The following is a 25,245-nucleotide window of genomic DNA, read 5'->3' on the forward strand; positions in this document are numbered from 1 at the left end:
GAGATCACCTCTATTTGAATATATTAATTTTAAATTGTGTTTTTCTCTCCATTAATCAATCAGTTCCCTAGAAACATAGAAAAAAAAAAACAATTTCTGGTCTCTTGTTTATTTATATTAGGAAACACGTTATTCCTCGTTAAATGCTCGGTGAGTGGAACTACACTGTTTACGCTCTAAGATGTATTTATGGCTTTATACTGACACTGAGGCGAGTCCTGGCTGAAATATTTGGAGCAGAAGGTAGCCATATGTGAGTGGGTGGGGTGATGGCATAATGCTCACGCAGATGCGCGCACACACACACACACACACACACACGGACAGTGTTTGTTAGGAAAGACCATGCTGCCCAGCACTATCTGAATTACATTATTGCGCAATAGTGTTCACAGCACGAACCAAATGTTCCAAACGTGGCCAGGTCGCCCTCTCTCTTCCCCTCTCTCTGGCTCCACCACTGCCACTGAAAGCAAATTCTAATGCAAAAAAAGAGAAAAGCGGGAAATAAAACTCCTAGTTTGGCAAACAAATGAACACCCTTGCGACTGCGAGCACATCAGGCGAGCGATATGCAAACGAGTGCTCCATGTGCCTTCAAGCAAGCTTGCCAGATGCCGGTGAGCTCGGCCCGACGGGTGGGACGTGAGGGAAATCGCCCACCGAGACGCAAAAAGAGGGAGAGAGAGTAAGAGAGGCGGGCAAAAGAGTGGGGAGGCGTTAAGGAGAGTGTTTTAATGTGGTGTGATTAGTGCTGCAGATTTTGGCAATTGCCTCGGTTTGGCACGAGGTGTGAAAGGTACATTTATAGACAGGGGGAGCTTGGTTTCAGGGGGGTGGGGCTAAGCCAGGCTGTCCTTCCTAATGTAGGCAAGTGATGCTAAAAGGTTTTTTGGACCAGATGTAAACAAATCACATGTGGGATTTCCTGGTGAGGAAAGTGGGGCAACAGTGAACATCTCATTTGCACGGATTGCAGGAAACATCTCAGACTCAGTTAACGACCTCTGTATGCAAAGTAGAGGTCGCCGGCATCAAGGCAGCGTGTCTGAGTCTGAGTGGTGAGCCATCGATGAGTCAGCCCATGTCTGCTCGAAGTGCATTTAATACTCATATCAACAACTTCTATATTTGAGTGGTGTGCCATTAATACACTTGGACAAACACTTTTATCTTCAGTATTCTGATTGGTGATTGCCCGACTGCGGTTTGAATAATACCAATTATAATCAGCCTCCCCAAAAAACCCCACAAAAAAACTGATGCGAGAGCACAAACAACAACAACCACCACCTACAAGCGTTCAGAAATAACAAATACAAATATGCTTTAAAAACATACTGCCTCACTGTGACAGGTTTACAGGTTACAGGCAGATGTGCTGCTGAGCTAATGGGCCTTTCATATAATTAACTGTACAGATGGAATAACAAGAATAAACAGAAGGGTGTGCAGATGTAGGCAGGGTATCGTAACCTATCAATTTATCTCATATTCAGATGGACGAGATACTCAAGAGATAATAAATACAAAAATTAATGCATTATGTTGTCCAACAAGCCACTAAAAGCAGAAAACTATTCTAGGGTTCTACTCGAGTTGGATTTGTATGCAAAAGTATCGTTGGGCAACCAGTCCCTTTACATATCACAACAATCCTTATTTACTGTGTCCCAGAAAATAAGGTCTGCTTTAAGATATTTCTACCCTGCAGCACACACACATGCACACACATCTCTGTGGGTACCTAAAACGCCAGCATGCGCAGCTTGAACACTCATATTTAATGCATTGCGTTTGCTCGGCGTGTGTTGTGTGCTTGTGTACTCGCACGCTCTCTGTGCAAGAACAAGTAAATTAAGACCACATCATGCCAGCACAATAAAGTCGACATTCCAGCCCCCGTGTGCGCACAGTTAGTACACACACCGGTTCGCGCACACGTTCGGCCGCTAAGCTCCGCAGCTACATCTAAATAAAGCAGATGAATCGCAGCTCCACAGTCCAGTAAGTCTGAGTGGCTCATGCCGGCACATTGTTGTGAATCAGCCACCCTTTCAGAGCGTGCCGTGCCCTTCTCCCCTCCCTTTCTTAACAGTCCGTGTCACCCAACTCCCCTGCCAACACCCCTACACACAGACTGAAATCTGTTAGCTGCTGCAGTTGGTGAGCAGGTGCTAGCGTGGCCTGGAAGCGCCCACGGGGCTCAGAGGCCGCAGACAGACACCAGATCGACCGCCAGTTTTTCTGCATTCCGCTCGACGGTGCCCGGCTTTAATTATTATTGGCCGCTGTAATTAATTACAGAGCCTCTGAGCGGCTGGCGGCCATAATCCAGGATCACTCCCCGACTTCAGTGGTGTCATTTGGCGTTTCAAACTGCTCCGTGTGGCTGCTGTCGCTCGCGTCGGTGTCTCGGAAAGCACACGGCCTTGCTTTTGTTTTTTTGCAGCGACAGCTGAGCCTGCAGCGCTGCCGGGTCTTACATTGGTCTCAAGTCTTTCAGACCAGCATATGGTCCGAGGTTAGAACGACTGCTTTATCTTAGGTTTTACTTTAAATGATTTAGCTGTTAAATTAAGTTGTCAATTTAAACTATGCAATTGAATATGAGACGCACACTTTATAGTCATTGGTAGCGCCTACTGTTGGCCTGAAGGGGCAATTATTCATGTCGGGAGCTATAAAGATTATGGGTTTATGAGCAGGGGATTTGTCCTCTCCTTGTGGTCAGAGGGCTGCTGCTGTCTGCCCACACACTAAAAAGGGACTCACAATACACACACACACACACACACACACACACACACACACACACACACACACACACACACACACACACACACACACACACACACACAGGCAGCAAGATTTAGGAGAAAAGTAGATGAGTATTGAGCATGGAATATATCTTGTTGAAAACTGCACCCATGGGGACAGAAGAGAGCGAGCGCAGGCCAAAAAGAAGGCAAACAAAGGAAGCTGGCTGCAAAGGAAAGATTTTTTTTTTTAAACAGAAGAAGAAAAGACACGAGACCATTTTAAAAGGGATGTCGAGCGAGATGCAGGCGAGGCCTGGTGGAGGCAAAATTTGTGTCATCTTTTTAAAAAGCAGGTTTACCTCCATGCTCGTCCTCATCCTCATCCTCGTCCTCCTCTCCCACCCCTTTCAAATTACGGCACGGGTTGCAAGAGAGGATCAAACAAGCCGCGGTGTCTTATTCATTTTTTATCATCCTCCTATTCACTGAGGAGGGAAAGGAAAAGGAGGAGTGAGAGGCAGCCACACTGGGAGACTGGGGGGAAGGAAGGGAGAAGAAAAACAGAATAACCTACTTTTTCCTCCTCCCCTCTCTGGGTGGATATGTCGGAGCTTAACGAATTACAAACACACACGGACACTCGTGTGCAATCGCTGCACTTGTAATTGCTCCAGTTGTTGCACGTGAACAGTGGAGCGTGGATCCCGGAGGTGGGAACAACTCTGAGGGAAACAAAAGAGTTGGCGGGCACACAGCCTCACCGCTGGCACTGCGCAGCGGCATGCTGCTAAGGATCGAGCGTGATCTCGCCCCCCGAGCCCCGAGCACCAAGTGGAACGAGTTTCTCAGGCCTCGTCTTCCTTGTGCCACAATCTTCGCTGGGTTTTTGCACTCGCTGTTTAGCGGTGGAGCTGTGACTCTCCGTTGGCACCTCATTATTTCCTCGGGCGCCGAGGGGCAAAAGGCTCCCGATTCCTCAGATGCACAGATAGAAAGAGAGACGAGTGATAGCGAGACGAGGGAGGCGGCAGTGCCATTCAGTTTCCCACTGTGCTCCGCCGCGCTGACGAGACACCTCAAACATGTCTCAGACTCGCACATACGGATTGAAGTACAGTAGCGGCAGGAGGAGGAGGGATGAAGAAAAGAGGCAGAGGGAAAGGGAGGGAACAGATTAGAAGAGAGAGAAAGGCAGAGGCGGTGAAGAGGGGAAAGACAAACTGTCTGAGATGGATTCCAAGAGGGAGAAAAGTGTCGGCTGAGAAGCGAGCAACAGCGGAGGGAGGCGTGGAAGGCAGGCAGAGAACAGAGTGAAACTTTTTGCAAGAGCTCGTTTCGCCAGCGAACCCCACAGTAGCTGAAGAGATGCCGCAAGTCTCTCTGTTTGCGGCTGCCAGTCCAAATCAGCAAACCTTATTCTGTCATTCAGAGCTGCAGGTATTCAGTCCCAGACTTCCTCCACCAGCTACTCACATGCAGCCTAGATAAATACACCCCAAGCCTGGATGGTCCAACAGGAAATGGCATGACAAGCTTTAGTTTCAGGTTCTGTTTTTGGATCAGGGTGAACTAAAAGTAAAAGTATGTAACATGGATATTATCATGTCTGCACACGTGACATGTTTAGTTGACTAATTTAGTCCAGAGTTCCTCCAAAGGCTAAATGTAAGAATGATTCTTGCCTTTTTGGACATTTTTTGCACTTTATTAGCACATTGGAGGAGATTTTTCTCCTTGTCATACCCACATCTATATAATTTCCTTTGTGGTAGAGCCTTGCATATAAAGCCTGATATCTCACCTGGGAGATTGGTGAGGTCGACATTGATGAAAAGTACGGCACCTTCACCTTGCACGCTAGTATGTTTGTCCTTAAAGTTGTTACCATGTGAGGTGGGAATGAAAAGTTTCACATGTCTCCCCAGAAAACAGCAAAACATATATATATATATATATGTAGCTGACTTGAATTTGACTGGTTTCCCTTTCAAGTTTGTCTGTGGACTCTCCTCTGGGCACTGGAGTGCTAACGCTATTCCACAGTGTCCAGACCAAAGGTGATGCAACAGGTTAGGAATGCTGCCACTGGGCAGAGTCATGGTATTCTTGGTATAAACTAGGGTGTCTGTAGTTAAGGAGGTAGCTCAGGTAGAGCAGGTCATCTACTGGTTCATTTCCTGGCTGCTCCAGTCTGTGTGCCAAATAGTCTTGGGCAATAGTTCTAGTTCCACCCTAGGCTGTAAAATCTGAAACATTGTAACAGTTTGATTTTTTTCTTTTAAATATTTTTCCTGTTTCCAAGTGAAAAAGAACAATGATCAGTACAACAGCATGTGATCGTCATTAACGCAGGAATAGGCAGCCTAAAAACAGACAATAAACCCCACAGTTTGAACAATTTAACAAAAGAAAATCTTCAAAGTGACATTTCATTTTTATCGGTCAGCCATTTATGATTTTAAAAAGATTCCGCTCATTTCTGTTTGGAGGAAAATCTGATTATTTGGACTGGATTTATTGGAAGTTTTTGTAATGCCAGAGAACCGCTTGATCTGGCAACAGTGATAAAGTCTTTTAGTAACAGCTACTCGTTTCAGCTGACATAATTGGCGGGTACGCACTCGAAATGAGAACGTTTTGTTGACTTCTGTCAGGAATAAGGAGCCGTTTTGTTTCCAAAAGAACCAATAATCTCTAAAGACACATCTGACGCTATTTTTTATTTTATTTTATAAAAACCCGCATTTGTGACGGGCAAAGAAGAGAAATATTGACAGGCGTGGTAACAATAACAGATGGGGTGTGCGAGAAAATCTATACATCAGCAATCACATTATGGATCTCTGTGTGTTCTGGCCTCTTTGTGTCGCAGTCTGAATGTGTTCATTAGGAGAGTTGTTTTTCAATCAGTTATTCATGCAGCTGCTTGAGCACGCAACATGTCAAGAATACCATATGCATAAAAAAGCAATATTATTGTGCTGATCATGTAAAGCATATTTATGAGCAAATATTCCTCCTGCAGTTATAAAACAAACAGTTTTTCCACATGAGCTCAGCTATAGATTGAAGCCTTAGATGAATATTCATTGCTCATATTAATAGCCAGGAGAGGAGAGGAGAAGAGGGGGAAAGATTTGGGAGAGAGAGGCAGAAGTGTTTAGATGCTGCAGCTTGTTATTAATAAAGCTGATTATCATCTAAGGCTCATTCTCCGCGTGCCCTTTCTTTTGATATTTATCCCTCACCCTCTCCTTGGCTTTAGAAACCTGCATCAACAAACTCCTGCACTGCAATAAATTGAATTAATTAAAGACCAAAATAGACCGGGTGGAGGAACAGGTAGTGAGGGAGGTGTCGATTGTTGTTGCACCCTCTTTGGGAAGCAGACAGTCATACGCATCAGCTGCTCGTGTGTCTCACCGGCCATCTGTCAGGGACAACTAGATCAGGATGGCAGCTCTCCAAAGCCTCCCTCTTCCGCTCTGTCTCATGCTCTCTGTGGCGTTCGGCGGCATGCGTATCGCTCTCACTCAACGGTCATTACGAGTCAAATGAGTGTGACTTAATATCTCAGTTTCATGTCCTCATCTGGCCGCTTCAGTCCTGCTTTAATAACGGTCTCAGGGCCGAGAATCTGTAATGTGAATGTAGCTGCAGTGCTACACTTCCTGCTGTAATAAAACGGCTTATACAGCGCGACACGCACGCTGTAATCTCTACCTTTTGTTTTTACTGCTTACAATACAAGAATACCCATTAACATACACTTTACCCCAGTTATGTCTACTTAAGGGGCCTATTTCCATTCACACAGTATTGTGTGCTTTCTGCACCCGACAACTTATTGCATCTGTATGATGCTAAAATATTCAAACCTAAGTCCGCTTTTTATGTTTTTATAGCTGCACAATTACATTAATAAAATGTAATTGTTTTGCTTTCCATTTTATTCACATTTACCCGGGATTATTAGATTTAACTTAATTTGTGCGTGTTTTTAAAATGTACTTACTTACACTAAGTATTTTCTGCCCACACACCGAGCAGTATCACTGTGCAAACCTGCTTCATTTCATAATTTGACTTGCTATTTGCAAGTGGAGAAAACTTTAAACCATTAAAGTGACATCGCTTTAATAAGTGGGTTATATTCTTTTCTGACTTTGGTTTTTGTAGACATGTTATTTGATTTGCAAGTGTTTGTGGTAGAGAGCAGTGTATTAACAGCTTCTGTGGCAATTAAAAATTTGGAGTACTTCTGGAAATAAGTCCCATAGCCCCTCCTAAGTTTAGTTTTCTCTTTTTTCAATCATTTCATAAATGCCCCAGTCATTTTTTATATCACCGAATAACCAAAATAACTTCTGGAAGATGGATCGCATTAGAAGTAAGTATGAATTTAACAGCATAATCCATGTATGCTGCATTACACCCTACAAATTCAGATTAAGCATTTCATTAGTCTGTTGACAGCTTAATATCTCTTTTCTCTAGAGCCACGAGGGGTTCTCAGTTGGAAAATTGCAGGTTTATTTCAATTTGCACAACTTCTTCTACCTGCCTAATCCTCTAAGTCAATATTTTAATGGAAAACTTTTATCTGTCCCAGGTCTCAAGTCCCTGTCAGACTGTAAACAAAGTCCAAGTGCTTTTCTGCTTGTCAAGTGAGCAGCTGGAAGCTACAGCTGACATTCATCAGCTTTAGCTTTGTTTGGGGAACGGTACTTTGTACCATCCTGCCTCTGTTGCTTTACCTTTCATTTCTCTTTAGCAGCATATTTTTTTCTCATAAACTGTGCTGGCATCGCCCTCACCAAGTTAAAAATTAATTGCTCATGCAGTTTATCCAAATGCCCTTTTAAGGGACATGTGTAAAGGGTTTCACTGACCCAAGTTTCCCTTTTATATAATTTTTTTTTCCTTCATCAAAGAACTGTTTTTATTCGTTTTGCCAGAGGAAGCAATATAGGGTCAAATGATATATCAAAAACCCTAAAATGTGGCTATTTCCAACAGATGCTAAGTTAGCAAGCTAGCCAAAAGGTTCCCAGATTGGAATTTAAATATCACACCCTTGCCGCCATGTTTTGCTTTCCATATTAATGTTAACCATCTGCTAAAGTTTGTGACGAAGGGACAAGCTTGTTGAAGTGATGTTACTGCTAACAAACTGCTAACATTGCTGTTGCAGCAATGTTAGCAGTGTTAGCTAACACTGCTGTTGCATTCGTGTTGATGCTAATCAGAGAAAACAGGTTTTGTGAAGATTTTTACTTTTCTCTGTGATGCTGTTTACTCCATTTTTACTGTATGACGAATTTCCTGAAATGTGTAATTTATTTACTTAGGACCTAATGTGATAATTTCACATAGCAAAGATGTATTTACACTAGCGGATAAAAAGCTTGTATAACCTTTTTAGTTTTTGACACTTTGGCTCTCCCTCTGGTCAAAGGTTAAAACTGTCAAGAGAGGATGACAGGGGGTGTCAAAATTAATCAAAGTTGAACTTCACAGATTCACTTCTATCTTAAGAGAGAATCTGTAATCAGTCATTTCCACTGAGGGATGGAAAAATGTTAATATTTTAAATGTTGACGTGACTAGACCTTTACCGACCACGTCACTGTAAAAAAGAAATTGATGGAGGAGAGTTTGTGAGCCTTTAAAGTTTTATTGCTGCAGTTATTTCGAAAGCATTTTTTATATAAAATGAGGTTTTTTTGAATAAAATCACTTTATTATAAATGTATTTATTAACTTCTGCTCACATCAGACCTTCTCATGAATAATGCACATAGAAATGTTTGATGGTGCTCTACTACTTGTAGAGTGCGGTGTCCAACGGTGGTATGTGGTAGGTTTTTAGTCACGTACACAAGCGCCTTTAAGAAGACCCATTTCAGCCCAGTTTAATTACCACTAACTTTTAAAACTTTTAAAACTCTGGTCATGTTTCTCCCATACTGTGGTATAACCTACAGCACTCCAATCCAAGGTCAAAACCACTTAGTGGACGGTAAAATATTTATGATATAGGGTACGCGTTTAATGGTGGCACCCTTAGCCAACTACTATGTCTCCCCCTCGCTCTGACGTTTTGCTGAGCTCCAGCCGTGTCCTCCAGCCTACAGATGAGCTCTTCCCCCAGGGGCAGGACCACATCGTCCTCTGCCTCTCCTGGATGCTCCCATTGGAGAGCCAGCAGGGGGAATTGAGCGGCTCAGGAGCTGTCCTTAAGCAAGGGGAGGGGTAGATTTATAGCTGGTGATTTATTAAGGCGACAGAGGGAGAGGGAGCAGCAAGTAATCAGAGCAAGACGGCAGGGCAGTGACTCCCTACAAGTTCATGTGCTTGAAAAATTGTGGAGAATAAGGTACACTCGTCAAAGCTCGATACACTCATCCTCTCTGGGCGAGAGGAAAACATCCAGAGTATTTTAGTGGACGAGCCAGACTAAATGATGGGGCTGCCGCAGATAGCTCGTGAAAGTGTGTGTGGCTGTGAGGTTGAGCTCCCAGCCTGTGATTAATCTACCACTGTCTGTCTAATTACCAGCCATGCCCCTCTGTGTTCGCTGGCTCCACCGTAGACGCGCTGACCCACGCCGGAAACTCGGTGCTCCCGATGCAAATTAAAAGCCCTGTAAATATTTGCTTTTAACTCTTGCAGACACATTGTTTCCAATTTTGCGCTTCACTGGTCTGCATCCCTGACACCCCCTCCTTCACAGATGCACACTTTTCTGCCCACCACGGATGCATTTGTGCATACATTTACTGTCAACAAGTTTACCATCAGCCCACACACTCGCTACCTCCTCTGTCTAGCCCTCCTTTCTTTCGTCTTAACCGCATCCTCCCATTGTTTTGCAGTTGGCAGTCTATCAGCCCATTTTTCCCCCCCACTGTCAGATAAGCCTAGTCTCTGTAGGAAGTAAATAAAGAGTATACGGTGGGGAGGAAGGACAATGAACATTGTTTTAAGCTAGAAACATTGAATTAAAACAGTAAACTGGTTTCTTTAGTTTATAAGAAAATATTTTTGGTTTTGCAATGTAATGTAAATCCACAAATCTTTGTTGCTGGTGTAAGCATTATGCATGCACACATGCTGTGAGGCATCTTTGGAAAGTGCTAATCAGCCATGACAATCATGTTGCGTGAGCTAGCCAGTCATTATCAGCTATGGTGGTTAACGTCTGGTTACACTGGTGAAAGAGTGTTTAAAGATCCAAATAGATGAGAATAATCTGGTTTTCTTTATTTAAAGCCAACATTTGAACCTAAACGTGGATTTAGCGAATAGTTGTTTCATTTTATTGACTTATTCATTGATTAGCAGAAAGATCACCTGCATGATGGAATGATTGTCTAGTTCCACCAGCATCATGTGAGGAATGGTGAGCATGGCAGAAGAAAAATAACTTTACTGTTTTATGTAGACATCAAAGCCTTGGCGTCTCCATGAGCTGAAAAAAAAAAATCATTTCCTTGTTTGCTGTAATAGTTTTCCCATTTAGCTGCTGTTAATTTAGTTGATCAGTGTGCTTAACACTCTTAGCTTACAGCGTGCTTTGAATTTGATTCTTTTTGGGAGAAAGGAAGGTAATAAAAAAATGATAAGGGATTGACAGGAAGAAGTGTGAGCGAACGCTTACCTGCCATTCGGGTTTTGCCATTAAGGAGCTCACAGAAAGGCTGTCAGCAGGATGGCAAACATACAGAAACACACATACATGTCCACCCCATCTATTGGTATTAATGTGGCATCTGCTGAGATGAAACGGCACTTTTCTGTTCAGCCACTCAGCATCCACTCTACCGTGCCCTCGCAATTACCTTGCAATCAACACGTCAAACTCGCATGGTGCAGATAAAACACACACCAGGGCTGCAGATACACAGATAAACTACAAACAGCAGCATATGTTTTTTTTCTCAAGGTATATGCACTGATAACCGTGTATTATACCCATGCACACAGTCACAGGGATACATTGGCGTTTCAATATCCAATTTTCCTGTCACAGCCTTGATGTGTTAATTAGCAAATGTGAAAACAAATGAGTTGTGCTGATTCAGAGGCTGTCAGGGTTGACATGATAACGAGCGCGATGCATTTGTGTGCGTGGGCTTGACTTGCCTGCACATTGACAAGGTAAATGTAGTGTATGCGATTTTTCATTTGTGTGTTATAGGCCTACTTTGATTTGTCTCCATTTCTCTCCCAGTCACTTCATATTTTTTCTTTCTAACCACAAAACAATTTTAAAACAGTGACTCCTTTTGATCTCTTACAAAAACTTCACTCCCTGAATTCCAGCTAATAGCCAGTACCCTTGGCACAGCAAAGTCGGTTTATTATCTGTCATTAAGTTGAGTCTGGTGAGTGTACTGACAGACTGACTGGAAACACAACACGGAGCTAGAGTTGGTAGGCAATTACAGGGAAGGCAGTGGTGGGCGATTCTGCAGCTGTATTCGAGTAGAATTGGGTGGAATTGGTTTTAATGGGATTTGGATTGTGCTTGGTAAGGTATGTGGCAAAACGGTGATGGATGTGATTGTGAGGCTGTGGTCTCTAGATTTAACAAAGCAGGAGAATTAGAGAAGCTTCCTAGAAGGAGAAATATTGTGGACTGGATAGTGTCTGCATCAGAAACTGGTCAAAGGCACTGGATGCTGAAAGCAGTGATTATAGTTGATTGCGGACAAAGACAACTGCAGACATCAGCCATAAGCAGTCATTTCTATTTTTTGAAGTCCTGAAGGGCGACGTCCACACAGAGCCTTTTACTGACCATCTCATAATTACATTTCTCAGACCCAAGAAGTCTCTCGCATCACCGTGCATGAATTCTGGCCCACTCTTCTTTCAAACGTTGATTCCGTTCATAGATGTTTGCAATCATTCGTTTATGCATAGTTCTCTTAGGGTTCCTCCACAGCATTCCTGTCAGGCGGAGGTTTCAATGGGCCATTGCAACACCTTGATTCTTTTCTTTTTCAGCCGTTGTTTTGTTGCATGATCCAATTTTCGACTCATTGAGTGCAAGGTGCCCAAGTCCTGTGGCCACAAAACAAGCCCAAATTACCACCCTTCCACCAACGTGCTTAAATGTTCATATGACGTGTTTGTTTGCCCTGATATGCTGTGTTTCCGTGTGGCCAAACACAAACATTTATTACGGCCGACGATCTCCACTTTGGGCTCGTTTATCCAAAGCACATTAGTCCAGAAGTCTTCCGGTTTGTTCAGATTCAACTTGTTTAGACTTTTTCTCATCGTACTCTCATGAACTCCAATACTAACTGAGGTCTGTAGAGTCTGAGATGTAGCTCTTGGATTTTTTGCTAACTGTCTGAGGATTGCATAGTCAGATCTGAGATTAAATTGCTGGGATATCCACTACTGGGAAGATTGCAGCATTGTGTTAACAAACTGGCATAAAAGGTGCTCACATTTGCTCATAATCAATTAATAAAGTGCATTGAGTAGCAGCACCTAGCTCTTATTTACCCTCTTCATTCCTATGCAAAGAGTAAGACTGTACTTTTAACAGCATTTGGTAGAGTCCAATGAAAGCTTTATTTTTCAAATACACTTATGTGTAAAGGGTTAAATAGTTTTGCTGCTAATCTTGTGGACCTGTTTTGGTTCAGTTTTTTTTAAGGTTTGTTCTTGTTCATAAGGCTGTTTTATTTAGCTAAAGTTCTGATATGAATGTTGATGTCTTGTTAAATATCCCAATTGTTTGATCTTCGGGCTGAAGGAAGAACAACACTCGGTGTACAAATGCTTAATCAACAATCTCTTTATTCCATACAATTCTCCTTATTCCATACAACACTTTGAGCATAAACGTCCAGATGGGAGATGTGGACAGGAGGGTGTCTACCAGATCACGAAGTGTCTGACCGTTTCTCACATTCTTATAGCTTCGGCCTCCCTCCACACTAAGAATCCACATTCTTTCTCTCTTACGGCGCCTAAGTGACAGCCTTGATTTCCTGTTTTATTTCCTCTTGATGAGATGGAGCAGAAAACCTCTACGGTATGTTCTGTTCTCTTTGTAATCAGAAAAGGAAGGCCATGATTCTAAACAAACAGCATTTCTTATAACTCAGCAGTATAATGCATCATAAAACAGTGTAATGATTAATCCAAGGCATAATGTGGCCTATAGCCATATAATGATTCAACAGTTCTTTGATTAGAAGTATAAGGTGGCTTAAGATAGTATAATAATCTCACAAAAGTAATTTAGGAACTTTGATATATTTGAATGAAAATTAAAAGTTTTACATTTTTGTTGGCAAGTTTAGTTATCTAAAAGCATCGTTTTGGTATTGGTATTTATGAATTGCGCCGATGGTGCTTGATGCTTTTATTTGATCGTGGTTCCTCTGGCAATCTTTGGATTGCCCTTCTGTTTGTCTCTACCATATTTTGGATTAAACCTAGATAGTCTCTTGTCCTTGTTTGGCTGGTTACTTGAACAATTTTAGATCTCATCAGACATCCATCGATTTGCTTCCGCTTATCCTTTTCTTGGTCGCGGGGGGCACTGGAGACTATCCCAGCTGTCTTAGGGTGAGAGGATACACCCTGGACAGGTCGCCAGTCTGTCACAGGACTAATACATAGTAGGAGCCAATCGCACTCACATTCACTCCCACATTCACACCTATCAGCAATTTAGTGTTTCCAATTAACGTATCCTGACTAACTGCATGTCTTGGGACTGTGGGAGGAAGCCAGAGTACCCGGAGAGAACCCACTTAAACTCCACACAGAAAGGTCCTGGCCTGATGGTGGAATTGAACTGATGGTGAAAGTGAAGCAACAGTGCTAACCACCTTGCCACACACCCTCATCAGACATTTGTTCTCAAATGATCAAAAGCTATATAATGATTAAATAATTCATGAGGAACAACGTATACACAGATCGAGTACACACAAACATTTCCTTTTTGATGTGTAGATGAGTCAGTTACATCCATGACTAATCTTAATCAATTCTTCACCCTGCTTTAGAAACTGTAAAGGAGAACAATTTATTCCTGTTAAGCGTGGTGTAATTTCAATCACACTTACTGATCGCGCTTCAGTCTCCACGAGCAGAGACATGACCTACACGTGGAAGATTAACAGCAGGTTAATTGGGGGAAGTCTCTGTCATAAAAGTGGTGCTGAACACTCCTCCCTGTAATTAAAGATAACAAAAGTAGACTTGCTGTTGAAAACATAAGCACTTAAGTAATTCTTCCCTGAATGTGTGCAGCGAAGCAACTCCCCCACCCCTCATGGCACCAACATCAAAGTGTGGTGTCAGTTTTGAAGCAGAGATAGGCAAAATAAAACACAGTTTGTGGAATGCGATCCCCGCTGAGACTTATAGTAATTAGTCAGAGAGAAAATTGTTCAAACATGTTGGAGAGAACAAAACAATAAAAAGAACACTTGCAAAATCGGATAAAATCTAATTGTCTGTGCAGAGTCTTTATTAGTTTTGTCAATGACAGATTTTCAGATCATGGCTTTTAGTCTTGTATTGGAACTATTTCTACACTAAATCCAAGACTTCACTTGCTTCAAAACACCACCTCACAGTCATTAGTCATGGAAGGAAGGTGGGGTGGTGGCTCACAGAACTTTCTGTTACTGAAAAGAAAGATCACTTCTTTCACATGGAGAGGCTTTATTTGTTTTACTCTTTCTTCTGTCCTCATCGGGGGGATATTTTTCTTAAAGCGGTGATGCATTTGTTGCTAGCTACCTCACAGATGATTGACTTTTTCCAACCATTGCAAAATACACCTACCCTTGTATAAATACCTGGTGGAAATTAAGTTCTCTCTCAGGACAAAGGCAAAGTTAATTGAGCGTTCTGTTGAATGGTGTTGAACAGCGTTCCTGCTGCAACCTCAATAGACGATTGATGGCACTCACACAGTATCATCGAGAATCATCATCTGACCTCACAGTTCTTGTCGTCTTCGTGGCGCTTTCACGTCACTTATGCCTTCATTTCTTCCGATCCATAGCTTTCCTGTTTTTGCACCTTTTTGCCATCTATTCCTTGTCCTGCCTTCGGTTCCACATCAGGTCTTGTCTGGTGATGGTGTTGCCTGGTTTCCTCAGTGTATGGGCTATCCACCTCCATCTTTTTCTTCCTATCTCTTTCTTTACAGATCTTTTATTCGCTTTTTCCCACAGGTCATGCATCTTGATCTTGGTCTTGCTTAATCAGAATGTTGCTGTAATGAGCCATGCACCATGAACCTTCCAACTTAGTAGTGCCTTTCTCTACTTTTAGATAATATTAGCACAACTACTTCCATGCGAGAGGCATCATCTTCTTCATGTCTCATTACTTATCAGTCTATTCCAGGGGTGGGGAACTCCAGGCCTTGAGAGCCGGTGTCCTGCAGGTTTTAGATCTCACCCTGGGTCAGCACACCTGAATCAAATGATCAGTTCATTACCAGGCCTCTGGAGAACTTCCAGACATCTTGAGGAGGTAATTTAGCCATTTAAATCAGCTGCGTTGGATCAAGGACACATCTAAAACCTGCAGGACACCGGCTCTCGAGGCCTGGAGTTGCCCACCCCTGTTCTGCTCTGTCCTGATTGAATGCACCTAGTCTCGCTGGTCCCTATTAATGCAAGGCTGTAATTTTGCATTGCTTTAGCAATTTAGTAAGCCCTTCCAGTTTGATACATGGTTTGGACTTTCCATGTATTTTAATCCTGGTTGGAGGAAGGATTTTTGGTCCTGTAGTTTCCAAAAACTCCTGACTTTTACTGAATGGCGTGCTTTGGGCCTTGGGTTGAAGGTCGTTTTTCCAAATTCAACCTTCCTTGATGTTCTCTTGTCAATATTTTTGGGTTTTGTGGGATAGGGTTGCCAGCCAACCCTCCTCCTTTTTCATCCAGGCGTGGGAACCACCATGGGGGAGTTGAAAGTGAGGAAAAAATCTACAAGGAAAAATTTTTTCTCAATCTGTGTCAGTTGTTTCAGCTCAACTGAACATCGTATTATTGCATTATTGTATAGGGTTGTTACCTTACAATACAAATAGACTTGAATTGAATTGAAAAAAGTTGGTGTTCTGTTAAAAAAAACAAACAAACAAACAAAAACTAATCCAAACATAAAAATAAAGATTTTCTAGGTGTCCCACTTGTGGAATACCTCCAATCTGCTAACTGTAAAACAGAATAACATAGAATTGAATTATAAAGATAGTTCCTATGGATGGGACTGCTGTCAACGATCAGCTGTCTAGGTATGGACCAATAACCAATCCAAATATCAGATGCTCTGTTATACGGGATATTTCACATTTCTTTAATCTTTAGTGAACATACATTCTTGACTTGTCAGTTTGTTCCTGTGATTTGTCGTCTTATAAACACATTTAAATAGTTTTCTTACATCTGCATCGTTCATTGCTTTCTAAGTGTGCCAGTTGAGACGTTAGCTGTTGTTTTTTTCCTTTTCCTTTTAAGTTCTTTTAGCTTAGATGTTGGATAATATCTATCTGATATTCTCCTCGGCAGCTGCTCCTGTCAGATCAGTCACTCCGCTTTCTTCTCCACCTTGCTTAGAAGCATTTAGTCGTCCATTATATGCATATATGCTCACCGTTCACTGCTCAGTTTTCTCTTCTTTGAGGCATTCATTTCTTTTGTAGCCGAAGTGATATCGACTGCACGGAGTAATGGTGATATTTGTTATTGTTATAGCTGTTGGCCTAATGACAACTACATCTATTTGAACCTCGTACCAGGCAGGCATCATTTCACATCAACAGATTAAGCAGCAAAATGATATCACTTACAGACGTATAGGTCAAATGAAAGTGTTTGAGTGGCCGGATCTTTCCAATAGCTGTGATCCTGATTTGCTCAAGCCTGCTCAGTTGATGAATGTGTGGCACAGTGGTGTAAAGGTCGCAGTGAGGCTGGAAGGTTGTAATCACAGACTGTGTGGCAAAGATGGACACTATGCTGCCGTTTGCTGGTGTCAGGAGTCCATATTTTGAAGACTTGTCGTTAGGGTTAGGATTACCTGTCACCATCTTCATTTTCAAGAACCAGAAGGAACCACATTTGGATGATAGGGTGTCTTATTGAGTGTTAGTGTGTGCAGCACAGTTATTTATGGCCATATTTTGTCATATAATTTCACCATCAACACCACAAACACGTTTTTCCTAACAGGTTGTAAACATGCTTTTTAATAGGCCATTTGTACATGTGAGTACAGTATATGGGGAGTGACTCACTTTTGGTGCCAGCCTCAAATGGCCACTCCAGGAAGTGCAGCTTCCACACTGGCGTCATGCTTTCAGCCCTGGAAAACATGCTCTGGAGCTTGATGCCAGACATTTCTCTTCCTGTATTACTGCTCAACAAAAGGCCCACATGTGCATCCAGTAGAAAAATCCTTAACTGTGGAAAACGCTGGGATGCAATTGATTCGCATGTTTTTTTGTGCTGCTCATCTTCGATGATTCAGAATGACACAGACCTGTAACAAAGTATCTTGCGGTAAAGACTGGTTTCGAATTGAAAATCTTTTTTTTCTTTTTTTGAATTGCAGCATCATTTGCCTTTCTCATTTAAATTAGAAATAAGTAGGAGATGAAAAAGAAGTGCAGGGGAAGATGAGTTTCCCACTGACAGTCTGCCACGGAGTGGCCTGTGCAGTCTCCCTCAGTCTCACTGCCTCCTGGGAGTTGAGGAAAACATTCTGCTGATGACATGAATCTTGGATGAGTGTGCATCTGTGTGTGAGTGTGAGATAGTGTTGCATGCATACAGAGAAGTACAGTATTCTGGGAGAACCTGTTCATTTAAATCTGCGTCTGTGAGTATGATAGCGTGCGTGCGCCAGTGGCGCCAAAATTCCACACACACATTCCCATGAATATCTTGTGTGTGGCTCTGTTGACATGCTGAACCGTCCTCTCCCCAGTCCACCCCCATTCTCTCTTTCTCTGCTTCATCAATCACTTAAGCTTTCCCACTGCTCATGGCAGAGCTGGACCAATTAAACCCTCTAATTGAGCCAATTAGCAATTAAACACTCAGATGCACCACAAAATTCTGGCGGTCCCCGCAGGCATACTCGTGTCTGCCAGGAGCTTGGCCAGGAATTCTGACATACATGTGTCACGAGGTGCAAGTTTTGGGCAAAAAGGAGTCCAGTTGTCCCCCTTCCTGGGCTCATCACGTCCCTGAGAATCTCTCCTCCTTGTGTCACTTTGACTCGAGGCCTCTTGAAGGGCCTCTGCTGACCACAGAGAAGCTTTTCATTAACAGGACCTGTTTCCTCTCCATCTTTATTCTCACCTTTCATCTCCAGTTTGGCTCTCTCGTCATCCCTGCTCCTTTTTCTTTTTTTCCCTTCCCCTCCGACACTCGTCTCTTCGCCCGTCTCTTTTATGTACGTTGGAGGATGAAAGTTTAACAGCAGTGTAGATGGTTATTTTTGATTGTTGGGTGTGTGGGTGAAGGGCTCGTCCCAGACTCTCCGTGGTTTAATTAGAGCGCGCGTCGTGCTGCCCGCTTCTCAGCGAGCAGATACACACCCCGACGCACACACGGGGGGGCGTGGGCAGAACAACAAAGTCCACTCGGAGACGAACAAAGGCAGGCGGCAATATATTTAGTGTGCACGCGCGGGAACAAACAAAAACAAGGAGAGATTAGAGGCGCTACAGGCCCGCTCGCAATTACTGCTCTCTCTTTTTTAACTTTTTTTTTCACCATGCATTTCCCCAAAAGCCCGAATATATCCTCTCCAAGAGCTTGTTGTACATAAGAAACTATTAATACATGAATGAGCCTCCTTATTTGTGTTATCTGCTCATCAGCCTATAGACTCTAATTATCTGCCGTCTTGCCTCAAGCCTCTTAAATCCCATACTTTTACATTTTAAATGGCTTTATTGGCAGTGTGAGAGAAAGGGGGAGTGGGGGGGGGGGGGGGAGAAAACAAAAACAGAGGTGGGTACAGGCGATGCAATAATATCCTTAATGATGCCTTTAAAGGGGACAATTACGGTAGGGCGATAAAGCAAAGGGGAGAGTGTGAAAAAAAATGCGATAAGAGTGAAAAAGAGTGCGCTAACACTGAGGAGATATCTCACTGTACTCCCAGCGTTACTTACTGCCGGGCCTTGTGTGTCCCGCACCGTTACATAACACCACGCAACAACGTAACGGCAGCCTAATCTCCTCCTCGCCTCATGCATTTCCTGACTCTGGATCTGTTAGATGAGGATTTGCACATTTCCGCTGTAGATTACATGAATGGCTGTGCACAATGTGGGCTTTCATTCATGTGTGGCTCAGTTAATGCTACGAGTGTGTCTCTGTGTTCTGCGTATAGCCAGAGAGCGCCCCAGCTGGGCTGTTCTAAGCTGCTTACAGGCGCACATTATTGACATTTGACCTTACTGGGCAGTGAAAGGCTCGCCCTAATCTCCAGCTTCTACTCGTCCACCAACGCTGTCTACTGTACTGTCTGTAGTGTTGCCTCCACGAGAACCTCTGAAGCCTCGAGGAATTTAATAGAAATATTGAGGCATCACTGGCAGCGTTGTTCGGTGGAAACTCGGCAGAGATGCGTGCGTGCTAGCTGCCAGGTTGAGCTCGGGCCGCCAGGAGGGATCGTGCCCTCATGCAGGTCGCACTGGGACAGCAGGATTTTCATACATAATGAATAGAGAGACATGTAGAAATGTGCACTCAGCAAGGAGCATATATGGGATTATGTTGCAAACGCCAGAGGAAGTAAAAACATGATGTCAGAAATTGCATTTGTGTCATTGTGTTTGTTTTTGTTCTTCCGTCCATGTTGGAGAGAAACATTTTCAGCCTTGTGATGTAACGACGTGAAGTGAAACACGTTGATCGTCACATGAAATGCTCCCAAAATGAACCCTTGTTAGTTTGATCTCCACAACACTGGCTCTGGATTTAGAAAATCTTTCATTTCAGGAAAAAAAAGAAAGAAAAAAGGTCCCTTGGCAACAGCTGAAGGTGAAAAAATGTTGAACTGACAACATTTAATGGAATATATTTCTGTTTCAGATAAGCTTAATCTCTTTTATCTTTTCTTCCTCCCTCCCCCCACCCCCGCTCTCTCTCTCTTTATCACCGTCCCTTAAATCTCTTCCCTCCTCCCCCCTGCTTCTCTGTCTCATTCTGCAGAATTCATCATCAATCCAATTATCTGGATAATTGAGGACGAATAGGTATGGAACGCAACAGAGCCATGGCTTGGGAAGTGTTTCGGATCACCGTTGCTCAGAATCACCACTGACCTGGCACCCACTCCAAGGTCCAAACCCCTTTATCCGGCACCCAGAGCCCAAAGGACCCTTCTCTCCCAAGCAGCTGCCTTGTCCTCCACTTCACCTTCATTCAGCGCCCTTAGTCTTGGTCGAGTTTCTAAAAAAGCTCCTTTTTAGTCATTAAGGGTTTTTTACCTTCCAGATTGTTGGATATAATCCACTTTTGCTCATAAAGAGAGACGTTTTCCCAAACTGACTAAAAGCAGGTGGCTGAACGGTATGAACTCAGTCATGAAGCCCCTTCCATTCTTTATAAATAGACAGAGTCGGCGGAGTTTGTCGTCAAGGACAAGCCACCTCAGCCTTATGACAGACTGGTGCCTCATGAGCGTCCTAGGCCTCATTCTGCTCTTCAGTCTAGCCTCGAGCCAGAAGATGGATCCTTCTAAACACCCTATCGTGACCACTAACTATGGGAAGCTCAGAGGCATCAAGAAGGACTTGAACAATGAGATTCTTGGCCCTGTGGAGCAGTACCTGGGTGTGCCCTACGCCACGGCGCCTATCGGCGATCGCCGTTTTCAGCCACCTGAGGCCCCGGGATCCTGGCAGGAGATCCGCAACGCCACCCTCTTTGCCCCTGTGTGCCCTCAAAATGTTCACGGTGTACTGCCGGAGATAATGCTACCCGTGTGGTTCACAGACAACCTGGACGTGGCGGCCGGTTACATCCAGAACCAGAGCGAGGACTGCCTCTACCTCAATGTCTACGTGCCCACGGAGGATGGTGAGTGGGGACAGGGTGAAATGAAGGGTTGGTGGATGTGGGACTTTGATAGGTAACATTTAGCACAGGGAATAGGTGGACTTTTCACTAAGCTCCAAACCCTTTAGTTACTATTACCGTACCGTTCTTGTTGAGCTTTCCATGCTCACACAGCAGGCACACAGTTACTGCTGTACATGTGTTTTTTAAGTCTGCAACATCAGGTTCTTGGTAGAAAAAGCCGACTCATCTTTTTGTCTGGCTGCCAAATAGAAGATTATATGTGAAGTTTGTTGTTTGATTGAGGATAACTGACAGATTGTTTTAGTGTTTGCAACCAACACCTTTTAGCTTGTAGCTTTAGTAAAGTCAGTAAAGCTCCAGGCACAAACAGCCGCTCCATGTAGAAGACAGTCTTTTCCGTTGTTAAATATATTTTTATATTTATATGTTTTCTTAAATATATTTTAGAAACTACTTTTTGGTTTTTTTGGTTGTGTATATTTGTTTCCATCTGACTGATAGATCCAGGATTGCTTGCTAGGCAACAGTACCCTCACCTATTCAGTCTTTAAGTGATGACGTATGAATCCTGCTTCCGGGCCCAAACTACTCTGCGTTTCATCAGGCTGCTGTGTTTTTAACATGTTTTACCGCTTTATATCTTGTTGTATTTAATCTCAACAAGCCCCTAAAAACACTCACTGTCGGCTTCTCTCGGTTTTTATTACCACTATTAATTTCAAAGTTCAGTTTTTAAAACCTTATGATGTAAGTACAGCTCAGCCCATGCAGCAGTATATTAATGACTAACCTCGTATTGTGGATTATCTCCGTTGTTCTCCTGACTAAAGTTTGGTCCGTTTACAGCATCCTGCCATGCGATTGCATTTGTCCCTGACCATCGGGAACCCTCACGTTAACTTTTATCAAGTGGAAAAAAGTTAGCGTTCATCCTCCAGCTTCACTGTGTTTATATTATGCTAACATAGCTGTGTCGCTAGCAATCACATAGGACATCATTATATAGCAGCTAGCCAAACTTCAGTAACCCTGCAAACGTCACTGTTGTTTAGTTTTCTGTCTTCATTTATGTTGAAAGTGACAGCAGAGCTGTACGTTTTAATTTTTTCAGAAATCTCTCAGTCAGAACATGCTATATTATGTTTAGGCGGAAACTAGCGAGCTAACTCTCTGCTAACTTCTAACTCTGTTAAATTTAATAAATTCTGTTTTCATGGATGCCTGGATGTCAAACGAAATTGTTACACCTGGTAGAGCAGCAATGCTGATCATTTTATTAAGAATTTAGACAGTTTTTAACTCTCAGTGATGCCGCAGTGTTCATTTGACTTATGGACCTGCAGCGGAGTTTGGGCCCAGACACGGCTAATGACGTCAGACTTAAAGACCAGATAGTTCAAAAGTTCAGCTGCTGATAATCAGCCCATGCGTCCTCCATTTTACATTAATCTGTCGTCCTGTTGACTTCAGCCTCATGTTCTTGGACTTCAGCCGGCTACAGCAGCCTTGATCTTTGTGATCTTGTGCGAGCTGGAGAGCCACTCAGACCAGAACCTCAAGTAGGCAGAGAACTGGTTCATGAGCTGCTGCACTGAGACGGTGGAGTTGACATTTGACCTCAGGACGAGAGACTAAGCAGAGGACTGGCTGAGCATTGCTTGAGAGTCACAAAGAAGGCCCAATTATAGGTGAAGAGGAGCACCTTCATCTGCCAATAATCTGTGCCCCCCCACACCACCATAGATATACAGTTAAAGCAAAAAATATCTCTTCCAGTATTGTTAGCTTGCCCTGGTGTTAAGTTCAGACTCGTGTTTCAGTCTAACCTAACTTCTGACTTGCTTTGAATACACATTTGAAGAAGCAAATGATGATGAAGTGATGATTTATCTGTTTAGAGGAGGGGCTTAGTGAACAGTCACTCTTTACAGGGATAGTCTGAGTGGTTGTATAAAGGTTATTAGTTAAGCTAATATTTCATACCAACCTTGCACATAATGTAGATGACAACTGTTAGTTTTAGGATTATGCTTGCGTCTGGGTTGGACTTATATAAAAGAAACAATATAAAACTCCACGGAGAATCAAAAATCATTTCAACTACCACTTTGCTGTTTTTATGGTACCTCCAATTCTGTGTGTTATAAAACAAAAAGGCCAGGACTGGAGCAGCTTTATGAGAAAAGGGATTAGGTGACTTTTGACTTTACTTTTTTTTTTCCAGTCAAGAACTTTCTTCTCTCAACTCAGATCAAACTGTGGACATTTTTGTCAGTCTAGGGACTATTTGGTGTACGAGCAATAAGGGGGAAAGATTTCCATCTCATCGGCAGGTGTGACATGAAAAGTGGAGACTCCCGTCACCTCCCTTCCTCTCCTTGCCGAGGATATTGTGCTTCACATTTTTGTCTTTCATTTCTATATCTCGAGTAAAAGCTGCACAGCTTCCCAACACCTTTTTATAGAGACAAAGTGGTAAGCATTTTGGGTTTTGCTTGGAAAAGAAAATAAGACCTGAAAGCTAACTGGACGCTTTCCAAAGAGGAATGAAGTGTTGCTAAAGATCTGTATTGAGGCTAAAAAAAGAATACTCCATGATGTAGCTTGACAGTGTCTGTGTGTGTCTTTCTCACCAACACTTTTAAGTCTCCCTCTTTGCCCGTCCATCAGAACTTCTTTCAATTTCTTTTTTTTTACCCACCTCGCAGTTCAAAAACATTCCTTCCGCCTCTCCACTGCAGCACCGCAGCCTCAGCCCTCGACACCCCATCATTGCCACTTACGGCTCCGCGGGCAAATTTAGAGCATTATACATCAGGTTTCACTTTTTTTTTCCCTGAGATGTGCGATGTGGAAATGGAAATGTCATAACTCTGAAACATATAAACACTCGCTCACATTCTCCCGTGCAGCGCGCCTTCTGCAAATGTCACACAGGTGCTGAACATCTCCCCACAGTGACCTTCATTCATCAATGTGAAAAATCAGCAGAGCGCCCGGCGGCGTCGGTGTACCACACGGTCACTGTTTGTAAGGTGCGTCCAGGTTAGAAAGACATTATCCCAGCAAATACCCACCTGGTGCACGTGCCATAATTTATCCCAAGTGTGGAAAAAAAGAACTGCAGATCCATATGAGCTCGCTTCACCCCCTCCCCCGCCCGTCCTCCATCATCACTGCTGTTATATTTACTGTGGTCGAGTCAGGCATGACATTGCTAGCCTCAGCAATCTCTAGCAGCCCCGGGGTTGCCGTTGTCTTTGCTCCTCTGCCTTTTCTCCCTCTTTGGTTTCCAAATCATTTGTTACACATGCAATGGAGGAGATGGAAGGAAACGAGGAAAGGAGGATAAAAAACAAGGAGAGGAGACTAGGGCTAGAGATTTTTTTAGCTTATATGCATTTTCTCTTTGCCACACCACGTCTGTCACCGTCTTTCTTCTTACTTTTAAAACATGAATTCTCCGTCTCCTGAGAGTTTTGTACTTGTATCCTTTCACAGGGCAACCCTTAAGACAGAATCCTTAAAAAAACTCTGGTTTTAAGTGGATTAAGTTGGCAGAATTACGTCTTAATGCTGCCGTCGGTGCAAGTAGGAGAAAGTGGGACACTGACATGAATGTGTGTTTGTTCATAGATAAACAAATATGCTAACATTTGGTGCGTACTCGTGGCTCTTTAATTAATATTTAAGTGCTTAGTAAGTTGCAAAGCTAGCCATGTGTTGTCATTTCTTTCATTCATCCCATGGCGCTCCTGAATAAACATGCTGCTGAATGTGTCAGTCTTTTAGAAAAAAACAAAATCAAGAAATGAAACAAATTGAAAGAAAGAATGAAAAATGACACTTTTTAATATTTTATTAAAGACAGCTTCATCTAATTTAGTAATTTCATATCACATTCTTTGACTATATGAATAGTTTTGAGCAGAAAATGCTAATCACTGAATGGGTTTTCATGTTTTCTAAACACATTAAATAACTTATTGTGTATATATTGCTACAGAAAAGACGCATTGCAGCACCTTTTGGATTTAAATATAGAGACTACATTTCTATCCAACACATGGTGGCCTCAGGGAGGCACGGCAACGACCCAAAACATACAGCCAGAACGATAAAGAACAAGAAGGCAAGGCACTCTCTGAAGGTATTTACTGTTAAGGAAATATTGTATTATTTAGTTTGTATATATTTGTTTGGTTTATTTGTTCATTTAAAAGAACATTAAGTTGGCGGTGCAGTAAAGTCAGTCAGATAAGGGAAGTATGACGGATATTTGCTTTGATTACACAGACATTATGTAGGAGTGGGTTAATGGGTAATAGGTATTGATGTGTAAATAGCTTGAGCTTATTATAGAACACTGTACT

At 42.9% G+C, this 25,245-nt stretch overlaps 1 protein-coding gene across 1 annotated transcript in view; it reads left to right on the plus strand.

Annotated features, from left to right (window-relative positions):
* The window catches only part of nlgn2a (neuroligin 2a), a 254,588-nt gene that overhangs the window by 71,716 nt on the left and 157,627 nt on the right, over positions 1 to 25,245 (plus strand). Inside the window, exon 3 of the mRNA XM_080876002.1 lies at positions 20,000 to 20,869. Within this exon, the coding sequence (XP_080732128.1) occupies positions 20,362 to 20,869 (508 nt within the window). The 5' untranslated portion in view covers positions 20,000 to 20,361. The remainder of the gene's footprint in view (positions 1 to 19,999; positions 20,870 to 25,245) is intronic.

The sequence above is a fragment of the Rhamphochromis sp. 'chilingali' genome (assembly GCF_963969265.1).
Source record: "Rhamphochromis sp. 'chilingali' genome assembly, chromosome: 1".
Classification (NCBI taxonomy): domain Eukaryota; kingdom Metazoa; phylum Chordata; class Actinopteri; order Cichliformes; family Cichlidae; genus Rhamphochromis; species Rhamphochromis sp. 'chilingali'.